The 15421-nt window shown below is 42.5% G+C and overlaps 1 protein-coding gene across 16 annotated transcripts in view; it reads right to left on the bottom strand.

Annotated features, from left to right (window-relative positions):
• The window catches only part of kirrel3b (kirre like nephrin family adhesion molecule 3b), a 119580-nt gene that overhangs the window by 22713 nt on the left and 81446 nt on the right, over window positions 1–15421 (bottom strand). For 11 of the 16 annotated variants that reach the window (XM_057049607.1, XM_057049600.1, XM_057049603.1 and 8 more), the window contains exons 5-7: window positions 13161–13330; window positions 8848–8998; window positions 3284–3389 (exon numbers count right to left, since the gene is read on the bottom strand). In XM_057049607.1, coding sequence (XP_056905587.1) covers window positions 3284–3389; window positions 8848–8998; window positions 13161–13330 — 427 coding nt within the window. The remainder of the gene's footprint in view (window positions 1–3283; window positions 3390–8847; window positions 8999–13160; window positions 13331–15421) is intronic. The other 5 variants (XM_057049593.1, XM_057049608.1, XM_057049597.1 and 2 more) reach the window with 1 other exon arrangement.

The raw sequence follows: 15421 nt of genomic DNA, 5'->3' as shown, positions 1-15421 counted from the left end.
TTGAAAACGTTCTGGAAGACTGGGTGAACACACAGAGAGCAGGCGGCTGTGGTTTTTCCGCTGTACAAATCAGACGGAAGGCAAAAGCAATCGCCGCCGCGATGAAAATAGAAGATTTTAGAGGTGGGCCATCGGGGGTTTTTAGATTGTTCATTGTTTGAGTAAAAAAGCATAAACAACGTAATTTGTGTGTAGCTGATACAAACATATATTTCAAGGTAGCTGCATTACAGACACCGTTAGAAAAAAAAACATTGACACGTACAATATATTTGTTTATGTTGCTAAGCTAAAAGTTAAAAAATCCTGACGTGATAAAATTTGGATTTAAAGTCTCTGTATAAACATACAAGTGAAAAGAGTGGCTGTTGTTTCTTACCTGTCTGTTAGTCACTCGTCAGTGACTCGTCTCTTACGGTAATAAAAACATACCGGTACTGAATGTTTTCGATCTAATTTTTCATATTACTACGTGGGATACCTGCAGCTTAAAATCTGGTGCGGCTTGTATAAGTACAAAATTGATTTTCTTTCTAAAATTAGATTATGCAGCTTATAATCAGGTGCTCTCTATAGTCCAGAAATTACGGTAATTGATGGCTTTTGAATTCTCAGTGGAATATAAGATGAGTCTGGTGTGATGCTGACAGTTTAACATGTGCATAAAACTACAGAATTGATGGTAATGGACTGGAAACTCACATACAAACATTCTGTCATTGGCCTCTTGGATTTCTCTCTTTTTTCTTCCAGCATTATTTTTGTGACCAACTGTGGACTATGACATTGACTTTGTCTGTTAGCAGCAACTCGGGCGGTTAGACAGACTCGAACCGGCAATGCTTGGATGGATAAATGGACATCCAGATTTGTATTGTTAAGCAAAAGGCAACAAAGTCTCCAGCTGTTACACCAACATCAGCCTAACTCAAGACTAAAAATGTGCGAAGGACGTTTGATTGCTGCAGCGCAACGCCAATGAGGAGCCTGTTGTCACCCCGTGCCGTTATGTTTGCTTGGTTTGTTATTCTTTTTGCTCTCTCTGGTGATTTCTTGCTTGGATCTGAAAAAAACAACACTTCTTCTCATCAGACTGTGGCAGCGTGATTGTGAAGGATTCTATTTAACCCTCCTACTAAAGAAGAGAATTGAAGGTGTTCAGATGCACTCTTTTTTGCTCTCAGAGTGTGTTGATTCCCCAAGTGCAGGCGGCAGCAGCACATGCCCATTACTCTTGCTTCATTCACACTTCAGCATCACTTATCTGTACTTCCAGCCCCTGTCTCCACACCAATCCTTTCCAATTCACCGGTTGCCTTCATCTTCACCCATGTCCAGTGTCTGTGCTGGAAATGATTTGTGTTGCTGTAAAAAAATATATCTCGTTTCCATTTTCGTGATTAAATTTAGATTTACCAAACTAGTGTGGCAAAAGCACATTGCCAGCACTATCTTGCCCCTGTCTTCAGTGCACATTGGGAATGGATGGCTCTTTTGAGGATAGAAAAGAGGCCATCTGTCTGAGGACTACTCTGTCCTTGCGCTGTATCTGATCTTGGGTAGACAGAGTGTATTAGCACTGAAAAATGGTCCCACACTGCTTGACCAGCTTCCTACTCAGTTTGTAATATAGCTCTCTTGAGAGGGGGTGAGTGCGTGTTCTATGTGTGTGTGTGGGGGGGTGGTGGTTCAAGTCTCTTATCCCGATATTACGAAGCTCCCTAAATCGTATGCTGTGTCCTAAAGTTCAATAATTCAGGGGTCTTTCAGTGACAGCAAGAATTGAACAGGAATCTAAATAGGAGAGCACATACTTGGCAAGTCATGTGACCTTGGAGTGGACATTTACTCCCGCAGTGGCCACTGCACTCAGATGGCTGAGGGACTGGGTGACAGCAGCGAAAATGGAAGACAAATAGCATAAAGAGAAAGTTCAAACCTTTTCTTTTTATTCTGTTTGTCAAAAGGAGAGAAGTCATCTTAGCAGCTATTGTGTGTTGGCTCTTGCTGCCCCAGGGGGCATTCTGATTCAAGCATTGATCCAGTCTCAAAACAATAGAGGTGAAATCCCTTCACAGGTGCAATATGTGTCCTGTCTACGCTGCAAACCCACACAATCAAATACAAACCTTGTTTTTCCACCAGATCACTCACCACCCCTCCTCTTTTCTTTCAAAAGGGCAGAATCCATCAGAAAGGCCGCGTCGCTGTGTTGCCACCTGCGAGGGTGCTATACATCCATTTCATTTCCCCCAACTCTTACAAGATTCTTAGTCGGCCAATTCCCTTTGCTATCGATTTCATTGCATTTATTTTGCCGGGTTTTTAAAACCTCCCCTGCGCAGACCATCTCTTGACGAATCACTTCTGTCTCCTACATCTATGTGACTACGCCAGATATTTGGATCTCTTCTTCATAATGGCACCAAAAAATACAAGAAGAATCCAACTGAAACATTACGCTTAAGTGTATTGTTGATAAAAAGAGTGTGTCCATTTAAACAAAACTCCTATTTTGATTCTATTGTAAAATGAGCACTGTGCTGTTTTACTTTGTGAATACCTTTCTATCTGAAATGGTTTTAAATCCAGGCAAAATCATTTTCTCTACCGACTGCCATCAAGACCTGTTGTGATATGAGGAGAGTGCACGCCACCAAACAGGACCCGCGTATAAAACAGTTGGGCTTCTGTATTTCTCTGAGTGAAAATTTCATTTGCCCGGGCTGAGAACATTGTGGGTGTGATGATGCAACACCCCCCCCCCCCCCCCCCCTCCAGATGCACAGAGGAGTATTTTACCTTTTTACACCATTTAAAATAAATAACTAAATCTCATTCATGTTGTTTAGGTTTTTTTCTTTATTCCATCCACATGTGTTCTGACAGGTACAATCTGTTTTCTTTGTCGCCCCAACTGCTGACCATATCTTCACTAAATCCTAGCAGATAAGGGACCGCCCATCTGTGCAGGGGCCCTTTGTTTGTTCTCTAAGAAGCACTCAGAGAGTCCAGAACAACACCTGTTAGGTTGTTTTGTTACAGTATAGAAGGTGGTTGAGTAAATCTGGAGGAGGGACGTCTCTCGCGGTTTTCCCCACACACACATACCATGAATTCTGCTGGGATGGTTTTGCAGATGATACTTTTGAGAAGCATTCTTGTTTAGTATTATATTGTAAATTTGTGTTTACCCATTGCTAAACACTACATGACACTGTGGTGTCTACCATGATCAATACAGTGAACATTACACAGGTACAGACCGATGTTGTCCTCTTACCTATATAGTGTGACTGGAGGGTTGGCCTTTGCAGAGCAATGGAATTTCACTAGATTGCCCTCCAGAACAGGCTGAGGCTCCACGGACAGATTGACCAGTGGGAGATCTAAAAAACAAACACAGAGATGCAGTTAAGGATCTCCTCTCCTCTCCTCTCCTTTCCTCTGGTTTTCTTATTTTCTTAAATGAGGAATAAGTACAGCACAAACGGCTGTATCACTGGTGTAGATGCACTAGATGCAATTTAACTGCAATATTATAACATGTTTAATAAATGAAAGAAATAGAATGGCTAATTATTTTAGGTAAACAGCAATAAACAGCAAAACAGTAACTAGTCCTCGGCATCTTCTCCAACCCAGTCCAATTAATTCAATTCTGAGAATAACAAGCACACAGTTTAGATCATGTTAATCTGCACTCATTAACATAGGTGTGATTCCTCAGAAGATACATTCATTTCCATATCAATCTTTTCCCTCTGAAGCAAAAACCATTTCACTGCCCTGACTCAGAGCAGGAAGTTACTGGTAAAGCTCTTTCTTAACAGTGTGTGCAGAGGGGAAAATTAAATAATCTGATTGAGAGTTAATATTTTAAAGTGTGTGTCAAATGACGATGACAAGTAGTGACAGAATTGGTGACTAATTCCACTAAAAAACTGTATATATACACAATCTCCTGGGAGCTTGTAGGTCTGCAGTATTTTAGTTTTTAGTTGTTCTACACTCTTGAAGTCTCAGTTGTTGGTCCTTGGATCTCCAGCTTGGTTGTCAAAGCCCAGAGTGCTGGGATGCCAACAGGGACCACCTCGGTCTCCTGTTTCTCCTGTTCCTCTCAGCTGATGTTGCTCCCATTGGGACTGCCATATCCTTCACTACAGCCTTTTAGTCCAAGTCATAGTACTTTTTGGAAGTTCAGTGATGACACCTAATTAAAATACCACATTCAGACAGATATTCAGAAGAAAAGTTTAAAAAACTACTCTACAAATCCATTCAGAAACGCAGCACAGAGTTCTGTCTGTGGTCATACAGAGATTTAACCCTGTAGCTGTGCAGATGTTATAGCTGGCTCAGCTACCATCAACCCCAGAGATGGGGTGGTCTGGGTAATACCTGCTTATACATCCATATTCCTAGGCAATATACATATTTTCTTCCTTGAGTGACTACATGCGCTCCACCTCAAACTTCTATTTACATCCATCAGCAACAGCTGCAGCAGCTTCCTATACTGAGCACCCCCCATGCACAAGACACTGTCTGCAGGCAGAGCATGCACGTGTGGGTTTGTGTTTGCTGCATATGTTTATAGAGTAGCTTGGCGTCCTCCATGCTAGCACTGCATGTCTTAAGTATCCATTTAGTGTTCTCAACCTTGCAGGTGGTTATTTATGGGAACAACAATGTGATCATCACTAACCTCAGAAACAAAATGACAGATGTGAGGAAGGCGGAGGCAGTAAAAACACTAAATAAGTATTACATTTAGGAGGAACGGGAGGGCAGAACAGGTTTGGTAGTCTCTGTCTGTGCTAACACCTGTAGTCGGCAAAGATTTATGTTGAAGTGGAGGTAGAAGGAGGCAGACACCTTCTTGAATAAAAGTATTTCCACTTTGCCAAATCTTAGCCCTGCCAAAAAGCCAAAGAGCTCATTGCAGGCCAAATGAGAGTCTAGGTGGTCATTACAGTCTTAATGATTGGGGCCTGAAACTCTGAGTCTTTATTTCCAAATGAATCACAGGAAAAAAGGGAAGTTTTCAGGAAAATGACTGTTACATTTTGACATCTGCCTCCTCAAATACAACAGACAAATTAATCACTTTTGAACTTTGATGCATAGAATAATGTAAATTAAATGGTTCATTTCTGAGAGCGTTAAGCTTTAGAGAAGATAAAATGTCTTCAGACGTCGCTGGTTGAGTCAAACAACAGGATGAAGATGGAGGCAGTGATAAACCCAAGCTTTTGATCACGTGATTCAAAGTGGAGACCAGATGGTGTTTTTTGGAGCAGTTTACCCACTCCATGCTCTTCTTTAAGGCAGTGCCAGCATACGTAGTTTTTTCTTAAGGCTTATTTTCCAATATCTCTGGGTCATTGTCGAGACAGATGTTCCCCAGTACAGGACCAAACTCAAGCTTCAGGAGTGTCAGCTGCCTCTGAAAGACGGGGACGATGTTTGTGGGCTGCTTGTTATCTTGATGCCTCGACAATATGGCAACGCTGTCGTATAGCTGCCTGAACAGAATGACTGATGACCTAAGGTTATGCTTGTAATGAGAAAGTGAACGGTGGAATCCACATCTGTTCACAGTAGACAGTGTGAGTTCTTCCAGCCCATCCGCAAACATTGTGCCAGCAGATCAAAGAACTGATACCAAGCCCATGAAAGGATTGCTGTCAAAGAATGGCTTGCAACATGTGATTCATCTTCAGGGCAGTGAGTCTGGGAGCTATGTGGACAGAGCTCAAACATACACAACTACATGAATCAATCATCAGAACTTAAGCTAACAGCGGAGCATTGTATTGCCTGTGCGCCTTCTCATCAACAATATTCTCTTTTCTGTTTCCCTACTTCAGATAAATTTGCCATTATCTGCTTGATTAAGCAAAGAGATCATGTAGCTGCTACTAAAAACAAATCCTCCCCAATTGCACATCTGCATGTTCTTTATTAATTAGTTTCAACAAATGGCATCCATTTATCTCCCACATGGCTCAGCTTGTTTGCATTGCAGGGAACCTTGGCTGTGCCCATCCCTGAGGATTCATATCCAGCAATGTGTTTGAGAGCCTCCATGTGGGGCAATGCTCTGCAGATATCCAGCTGGACTTGAACATATTTGAAAAGCATATTTTTAAACTGAGTGATGACTAAAATCAGGACATGGAACTGTGGTCTCAGAGTCATATAATGCCATGGTGTTTTCATGCTAGTGATTACAGTGCAACGGCCATAATGCAAGTTGAATCACGCAGCTAGAGGAACCAGCTTCGGGGGGTAGCCACCATACTGCTATCAAATAATTACAATCTACTAATAGACTGCTATGCAGCTACGCAGTCAGCAGTCTGTCCAGGGTTCAGAATCAACACTTCAAATACCTCTAATTCTGGCAAAATAACCAGAACATACTACATTTAGATGCTAATTTATCCAGCCCATGGTCACAGCTCCCTATGAACTATCATGAGGAAAAAAAATGCTGAATTTGGTGTAGCAATAGCATTAGAGTGATGATAAAAGAAAATACTGCTGTACAATGCATTGGACTTTAGGCTTATTTAAGCTGTACAGCAATGTGCCGCGTTGTCTTTAGACTATTCTCATTTGGATTACTAGAGAAGGATGAAGCAGAGAGGAAATAGTGCAACTAAGCAAATGGGGGAGCCAAATATGAAATGCGGAGAGGGGCAGACGGAGCCAGATTTTAATTACTTTAGTCAACATTAGTTTATCCAATAGGATAACATTGAATTGAATTTCTGCAACGGTAGCATCGACATCAAACTGGGCATTTTGTGTATTTGTATCTTACCACAAATAGTCATTAGTACATGTGAATATCGATATTTAGATGCACATTATTGTATATTTAATGAGTATTGTTTCACAGATGGAGGCCGTTTTGGTTTGTTTTTAAGTGCAGAGAATATGTAAAAATTCTATATACTGGTATGTTGGGTGATCAATAATGAGAGGAGAAAAGAGGACCAGTGTTGCATTTATTCCACAGGTTGACATGTGCAGCCACATTTTGATTTGTGCTTTTCAACTGTATCCAGGCTTCTGAGCCAAGTCATTTCTATTCATAATATTGTGTATTGATATCTCTACGAAGCTCTAAATGTCTTGTATGCCTTGAAAGCCAAACATTCCACAAAAGTGATAATAAACTTTGTTCTCTATTTTACTTTGTTAATGCTGACCTCCGTCCCCAAAATAATTTATATTCTCTCGGGCGAGGACATATTAACAAGAGCCTATTTCCACCCTTTTCCTTTAGACAGTTGAGTCTCTAAATAATCGTTTAATTGATGTGGATGAATCCTTGAAACCACTGGTAAAACGTGTGTGTGGAAGAGAGAGATTATCAGCGCTGATGTTACAGCTGAACCAATGTCCACTGGATTCAAGGGCTCCGGGGGATTCGCGGTTCCCTTCATATTTCCCTCCAGCTACCTTTTCCTCTGTGGAGCTGCAACACTCCGACTCAGACTGTGTGCTTTCTGCTCCTTAGAGACACAGAGATCAAGTCTGATGTTTTCCTTCAGGTTGCTCATCATGTATTCATCTGGCGGATGCCCTGATCTCACAAAGTAGTGAATCACAGAAATCCATGCGTTCCAGTACCGCAGATACATTAAACACATCGAAGCTGTTTTCAGTGGCTTAGCGTCAAATCAGGCAGCATCGGTAGAGAGCACAAATCAATTAATGTTCAATTCTGTCACGTGTCATTTCGGGAGCAGCCTAAATTGAGGCGGGAGCGTTGTGGAGGTTCTGATTCACGGTGGTGGCTCTCTAGTCTCTACCCATCACTGGGGATAAAGAGGTAGGATTCGGAGAGAGAAGGATGGGGGACAATTAGCAGCTAAAGCTTTTGAGATTGAATCTTAACAATTTGACTCTGCTGTCGCCCACTTTGAGCTCACTCTGTGTAAAATGTTGCTAGAGTATTTAATTATTCTAACTGCATTTTAATGCCCCATTTTTCAGAGTTTCATCCCAGCTGATTCCAGGATGATTAGCATTATTCAAAGAGACATTATAGATGCCGACAAATCACATCTCATGTGGGCAGGCCTCTGTCTCGCAATGTATGGAACATTAGTTGCACACAAGCATTTTATGGCCTGTGCATGAATGCTGGAGCCTGCTCTTGCATTTTTGCCTCCTGTAGTGGCGGTTTGTAGAAAGCACAATGCTGTCAGTCACACTGCTCCTCTGAATAGCATTTTTTGCTTTATTAGTCATACGTAGTGGTGTTGAAGGGGCTGTAAGTGATGTGAAATCCATTTGTCCAAAGCCTTTCTCCTATTGTGAAGGGCTCTTGATCGAAAAAGATTCCCAGACAATTGAAGCTGAATGTGTTTTATACGCTGGGCTTATTTTAGAGGGGACCTGTGCACGCTCTCATCAGAAAGATTGATGGCATGAGCAGGGAAATAAAGGAGTTGGAGACATACCGCAGCAAATAGGTAGCCAAAAAAGACAATTACATTCATTTTAGATGGACGGCTCCTTTGATATTTATTCATAGCTAACAAAAATAGTGATGCATCACCAATTGTCCACCTACTGAAACGGTATCAAAAAGAGACAAATTATAAATATCCATCAGAGCATAAAGCTGAATCCTAAATGTTATTGGAACGTTAGCCAAGTATGCAGAAGGAGGATTCACTCCTGGACGAGCCCCATTTCAGAGCTTTTGGTCCCGTCTATTTAGATTCTAGACAGTTGAAATGATAATAATTCAACTTTAGCTGAAAAATAAAAGAGAAAAGCAACCAATTGTCCCTCAGGAAAATGAAAGAATGGGGAACTCACGCTGGATGTCAATGGTGACGCTGGTCTCTTTGCCACTGGGGACAGCCTTGTTGGAGGCCTTACAGATGATCTGCTGCCCCGTCTCGATGTTGGAAGGAGACAGATAGAGCGTGCTCACCGTGCTTTCCCTCCTGCCTTCCCGGAGCAAGGTCTGCAAGGTGACAGAGGAGCAGCGTTGAAGAGAGGGGTGTAAATCCTGTAAATCTATGGATGGAAAGGTTAAGGCCTCTGCATCTATAAAAAGCACCATTCAGCATTTGGTTCCATTGCAGTGTCAAAAGCGAACTTTTTAAATCTCTGGGTGGAAAGAAACAGTGTATTCACAAATACACTCAGCGTGTTTTTTGGGGTGAGCTTAACTGTAAAGCTTTTGTTATATATTTAAATAATATATCTTATTTTGGGCCACTTTTTTTTGTATCTAGAGAGCTGCACTCTAGCACACGGCTTATCATACTCCACAAAGAAAATCAATGTTCTTTTCAGCATTTCGTCCTCTGAGCCCTACATTTCGGGAGCCATCTGGAATCGGTTGGTAGCGCTCAGTAACTCTCACTCTCCCTAAAACGCTCAGGGGAGATTTCTGGGAGTCTTTCTTAACCAATATGGGGCAGAACAGAGCCACTGACTGGAACAAATTGCGTGGGTAACAGGGCACAGTGTGGTCAACCACAAAGTCAAGATACATTTCCTTGCCATCTCTCTGAAGGAGGCATGCAGTTGCTGTGGGTGTGTGTTTTCCTTCTTTTCTAAGGAGATAAGGCTCTGCTGTAGTGAATCACATCAACTGTTATCTCAATATAGAAACAGAGCTACAATATTGACCAGGAAGAGCTCCCAAAGGCTTTGTTTCCCTGTGGTTTTATATTTTCCTGAGGTTTTATAACATATAGATTGCTTCAGTAATGCAATTACTTCCTATCAGGAAGATTTTTGCCTTAACCAATAAGTTCAAACTATTCCAGTCACACTATTGTTTATGTTGTAGAAATTAATACAAAACTAATGCTTAACGGGGACTTAAATATCTGCAGAACTTGCCAAAAATGTCCTTGGACATCCACAGCATGACAGATTGCAGAAGACGTTCAGTAAAACCTACAAAAGTTCATCATACAATGAGAAAAAAACAACATCTTTTATTAACAGTATTTGAATAAATTGCTAACATGAAAAGACTCTCAGTGAACTTGAAGATGTTTTCCTGAAGCCTTGAAAAAAAAAATGTTTGCGGCTAACAGAAGCTGCTATTGGCATTGTGTTATGTGACCTCTGACCTCAGCGAGATACAGTCTCAAAGTTGATTGTCTTGAAAAAGCTATTAGGTGCTGTGGAATAACAGGGGAGCCATGCGAGCGGCGAAAACACCAAGGACTCAAGTGGCATCTGAAAATTTGGCGGTTTCCAGTGCCTATTGCATTGGGATGATTTGCATTAGCGTGTTTAACAGTCTGAATCCAAGTGCAGCTCAACAACTTGAGCTTCTTTACCGGAACGAGCTGAGTTGTGAGAGCATTTCCAGTATACCAGTTTGGACTGAATGAACTTCCAGTGATGTTTCATCACTAAAGATAGCAGCTCTTTAATGTGAGGAACATCTACAAATGATGCAGTTCCTCATCTACATCTGCCAAGATTTCTCCAATGAGCTGAAACCTCAATAAATTTACCTTTACATCAGTCGGTGTCTTAAGAAGCTAATTATCAGTGGAAAAATTGGCTTCAATTTTACTTCTCATTCTTGTTTGATCACAACATATTTAACTTTTCATGGAGTAGAAACACTCAGCAAGACATCTGCAATAGAAACCTGTCTTCAAACCTGTTCACAGTTAAAGTACCTTTTATCACAAGTTATATAAAAAGATCCGTAGAGGGATTGAAGGCTACTTTTTTTTTGTAAATCATTTGTCTCAATTAGTGTTCCATTAGTTGGTACTGCAGAAGATTTACATTTTCAACAGAAGAGCGTTTGTGTGTTGAAAATCAGCGCACGTGTCACTTACAGAGCCGCGCACATTAGCTCAGTCGCAGGACGTGTCAGTGTAATATCCTCGGTGAGACAATCACCATTGTTCCCCTCCTCGCTCTGAACCCGTCTCCAGTCATTCGTCTTCGAAACGGCTCTTAGCTGGCTGTTGCTTTGAATTCCACAGCATGCCACGTTGCAAAGTGACACATTTTCATATTACTGCCTGGAGCCTATTTGACAAATTCCTTAAATCACATTGGGGGAGGAATATCGGATGTAACAGAGGCGGAGGGGGTTGTTTCCCCCATTTAAAAGCTGATTTACCAGTATAATATAGAAACTGAGGTGTTTGTGAAGGAGGGCCTGAGGTTGACCGTTCCTTTTGGTCTGAGTTTGTGCTAATTGTGCAAGACTGAGTCATAATTCAGATTTGTGTCAAGCAACAGCATTAATAGCCGTAATGATGTTATCAAAAGTTGTTCACTTTGCTCTGAGGGCTCTGACCCCCCCCAAACAAATGTGTCACGTTAGGTGAATGAGCATGTTCGCAAATTTGTGCATATTAATTTACTGCGGTGTAAAAATGTTTTTGTTCCCCTTTGAAAGGTTACATTTATTGATGTATTATTTTTGTTATGGACCATTCGTCCGTGTTACTAATTATACGATGCAGCCGCCTATAAATCCACCTTTCATTTCTACTCCATCCATGGTGGCTTTTTCCCAGGATAATGCAATGGAAACAGCAGCAAATAGGGACAAAAACCCAAATCAACATTCACAACTAATCACGTCAAAGCAGAAGTTTATATATCGGACTGAAGAAGATCAAGAGAACGAACGTTCACATAAGTACCGGTCCTGTTTTCTGTTGGCTCAGAATGAAACGCAGAGCGGCCCATATAACTGTCATCTGTTTAGAGTGAGCTCGCTCTGCAGCCTGCCCCAGAAGCATACGTGGGAAATGATTGTTGTACAATTTCAGTGTAAAAGCATGGCAGAGCGAGTGTGCCCACCTCTGAACCTCTGCCCGAACACCGGAGGCTGCGAAAACAGCCCTTTGCTTTTCTGCGACTGAGCGGACGAGCAGATGGGAGATGAGTATTTGAGGGGAGAGAGAACATTATTGCATTATTCATTAACATCCTCTGCCCACATTTTTGCAGCTTGTCTTGATATATGAATCATTCACCTTCCCGCAGCTAACTTCATCCATTTAATTACCCCCCCCCCAATGTTGGCAATGCATCATTTCAGTGACGCTCTGTTGTGACCAACACAGTGCAATCTTATGCTAAGCAAGAGCTTTATTTCATTCACTTTGTCTTCAACCCCTGTTCCAGTCAGTAGTCTTCCAAGAGATCGTAGAGGTGAAGCACTAGGGGCATTACTGGGAAATTATCTTTGGGTCAAAACTATCATTAGATATGACACCATCAGGAAAGCAATTTCCTCCACCACATCTGCTTGCATTAGTCTTCCTCATCTGTGGAATATGAGAACCATCAGGGCAGATGCTTATGCTAACAAAATGCCCCCTGCTACTCAAAATTATTTATCATCTTTCAATCGAACCCATTGCTATTTAATGGGAGGCAGTAGAGCTGGGGGAGGACCCCTCCGTAGCAGATCTCAGACCAGGCAGGTGATCATCCATCAACTCCCAGCAGAGAATGACCTCAGGCAGGAAGCACACTCCCGTCCACCATTAGCGCCCCCCCCACACACAACCGCTTAATTCAAATCAGTCTGATGTCGTACGCCAGTCTAATCAATGGCATTTATCTGATCTTTGAAAAAAGCCGATAATGGGTTGTTGCAGCGCAGACTGTGAGAGGCGGCGTGGGAGGCACGGGGAGTCTAAAGTGCTTGCACTCGTCATGGACTGTTTAAATGGAAAGAGAACACGACAGCGTTGATTACCTGACGGTCTTAATGGTGAAAGTGAGTCAAGAGCATCTGCGGGCAGGTGATCGTATCACCAGAGCAATTTTAGCTCTGGCAAACACTCACCACAACAACAAACATGGCAACTTGGACATCTCACACCTCAGGTAGAAGACTGCAGAAGAAAAGTTACAGAGCTTTGGAAGAACCATCCCGGGGAATTACATCACAACACTGCAAGGGAAGGTTTCCCCTTTTGATTGCGTAACCATCACCTTGTGTAAGTTGAATTTTTTTTTAAACTTGGAAGCAAAGAACCATCCTGAAAGCTCTAATGGATTTTCTTTTTTTTTATCCTTTTTCAGTAAAAAAGCAAAGCCTGCATCTGTAGAAATTCAGCCCTTCCACATATTCAACGTTCCAAACTGGTGGTGGAATCGGGAATGACACACACCTCCGAGCTTACCTTGGAGTACATGGCCCCATTGAGGACTTCTCCGTTACGGATCCAGATGATGGACGCGGGTGGTTTGGCGTTGTCGGTGTGGCAGGTCAGATTGAGGGGGTCCCCGGCCCGGAGGCTCACCACCGGCCCTCCACTTATGACTGGGTTCTCAGGAGGAACTGACACAAGGAAAGAGAGGACACACCTCAATCAAAGCACAATTAACTTGATGTAAAATACAGTGGAAACTGTACAATCAGGCTGATATCAGTATTGTGTTAGAGATACACCTTCTTTTTTACTCTTTAGTCACTCTTTCTCCCTGATATTGTTCAAGAGGAATGAAAAAATATGGAGTAGAAGTGCTGTCATTATATATTTATGTGCCCTTTTTAAAAGTTGCAGCTTTACTAATAAACAGAATGAAATCTCAGAGAATGCACCGAGTCGATTTGTGACCAGCAGACATTTCATGTGTTCAGCTTTGTCTTTCTGTTTGATGCTACACTCCTGGATTCATTCAACCACAATCATTGGGACACTTTCTTGAATTTCACCCTAATCGTAATTCCATCTCATTTTTTCAAATGTGTCCTGAACACAACCCTCCAGGAAAATCAGCTGACGGACCTAAATTTAGGCTGCATTTTCTTACATTGAGCGTGGATTCCGCTTGTCGTCAAGAATACTCCCTGGCAACAGCTTGTGCCTGGAATGTAAATCAACCCGAGCTTAACCCCCCTCAGACACACCATGTCTGCTCAGGGCACTTTTCCTTCTCTGAACTGTGACAGACACAACAAACAAGTATGACAGCAGAGCTAGGTGTACCTGCGGAGGACACGGATAAGCTCCCATTCCTCCCATATCCACTCTCTGTTTGTTTTTCCTTTTTTTTAATAACTGAAACTACGGTGAATTATTGATTAACCTGAGTGCTCATTACAATGCAGATCTGGGTCAGGATGAAATCAAAGGCTGCCGGCAGCTGCCACACGGGTCTCCGAGAGAACCGGGACTGCAGCCAAGGCTGTGCCACAGCACTGTGGTGGAAACTGAGAGATTTCCTACCTTTAAGGAGCAAAAATTGGTTTTATTTTGAGACGTCATTTCCAAAGAAGTTTGAAAACAAGAGTAACTGAACAGCTCCAACACGCTACAACCTAGAGATACCCAGTTTGTACTGCAGTGCTGAGGATGGAAAGACAAGCATCAAGCAGATGGACCACGGAGTCAGTCTTGGGGCTGTGGTTTGTCATCACATGCAGGTGGTGCATGAAGCGTACACGTGGACACATTTTTGCTTTTATCCACACTAAATCGTGTGAACGAGTGACGTTTATTTGAATATAACCGCACATTATCTTTACGCATACGTCTTGGACAACTTCTGCAACAGCAGACACAAGCAGCCTCAAAAGAGCTGCGGCGTGACACCCGAACGCTCCTGTATGCTCGGGGGAACCATCTGGAGCAGCACGCTGACGCTGACTGGACATCCACAGGCACAGAGGAAAGCGCGGGGGCATTCTGTTCGTGCGACAAACACATTTGCAGTGCGAAAGGTCGCTGACGAACAAACAAGAAGGACGATCCAGATGATCAGACGCCTCTGAATCAGTGGCGCACATTTCTAGTGAGTGAGGTTTGAGTCAGGGGGTGGGAAGACTGAAGTTTGGACTGTAACGCTGGACTAATAGCTCTCGCCACACGGACCTGCGAATCTGCTATTCCAAAGGCAGTTCCACTCAATGGTTTCTATTGTACATCTGAGGCTGAAATTCAGCGTTAATTCCAGCCGGCTCCCTTTCATCTGGTTTTCATTAATATGCGGGCGGTAGTGAGAGGTGGAAGAATCTCGGGTCAGCACTACGAGATCAGACAACAGAGTGTGCTGATCTAGGCAAGTGAGGAGGAATCTTTGTGAGAACGTGGTCACCTTCTGCTCCTTTATCAGCAATCTTAAACAAGGTCAAGGAGATCACTTTAGTTTATTCTTAATGTGAAAAATAGGCCTAGAGCGATGTCATGGCATATGCCAATGAGGCAGGGAGACTGCAGAAGGTACTAGTGACTGGGACTCTCCACTTTATCATTAACAAAATATATAAAAATGGAGACTTTGTCATGGAACCTTGAAAACCTATTGTTGAAGATTCGCTGTTCTTGGCCAAGTGTCAGCGCTTTCTTGCACCGACGAGAGAAACGTTAATTAACTGTCAGGCATAAAAGGCACGCATAAAAGAGTTTTTATGGCAGGAGGAGATTAG

This window comes from Takifugu flavidus, chromosome 12, assembly GCF_003711565.1.
Source record: "Takifugu flavidus isolate HTHZ2018 chromosome 12, ASM371156v2, whole genome shotgun sequence".
Taxonomy (NCBI): Eukaryota; Metazoa; Chordata; class Actinopteri; order Tetraodontiformes; family Tetraodontidae; genus Takifugu; species Takifugu flavidus.
Note: the sequence above shows the minus strand (reverse complement) of the source record. Positions and strands in the feature narration are given on the sequence as shown.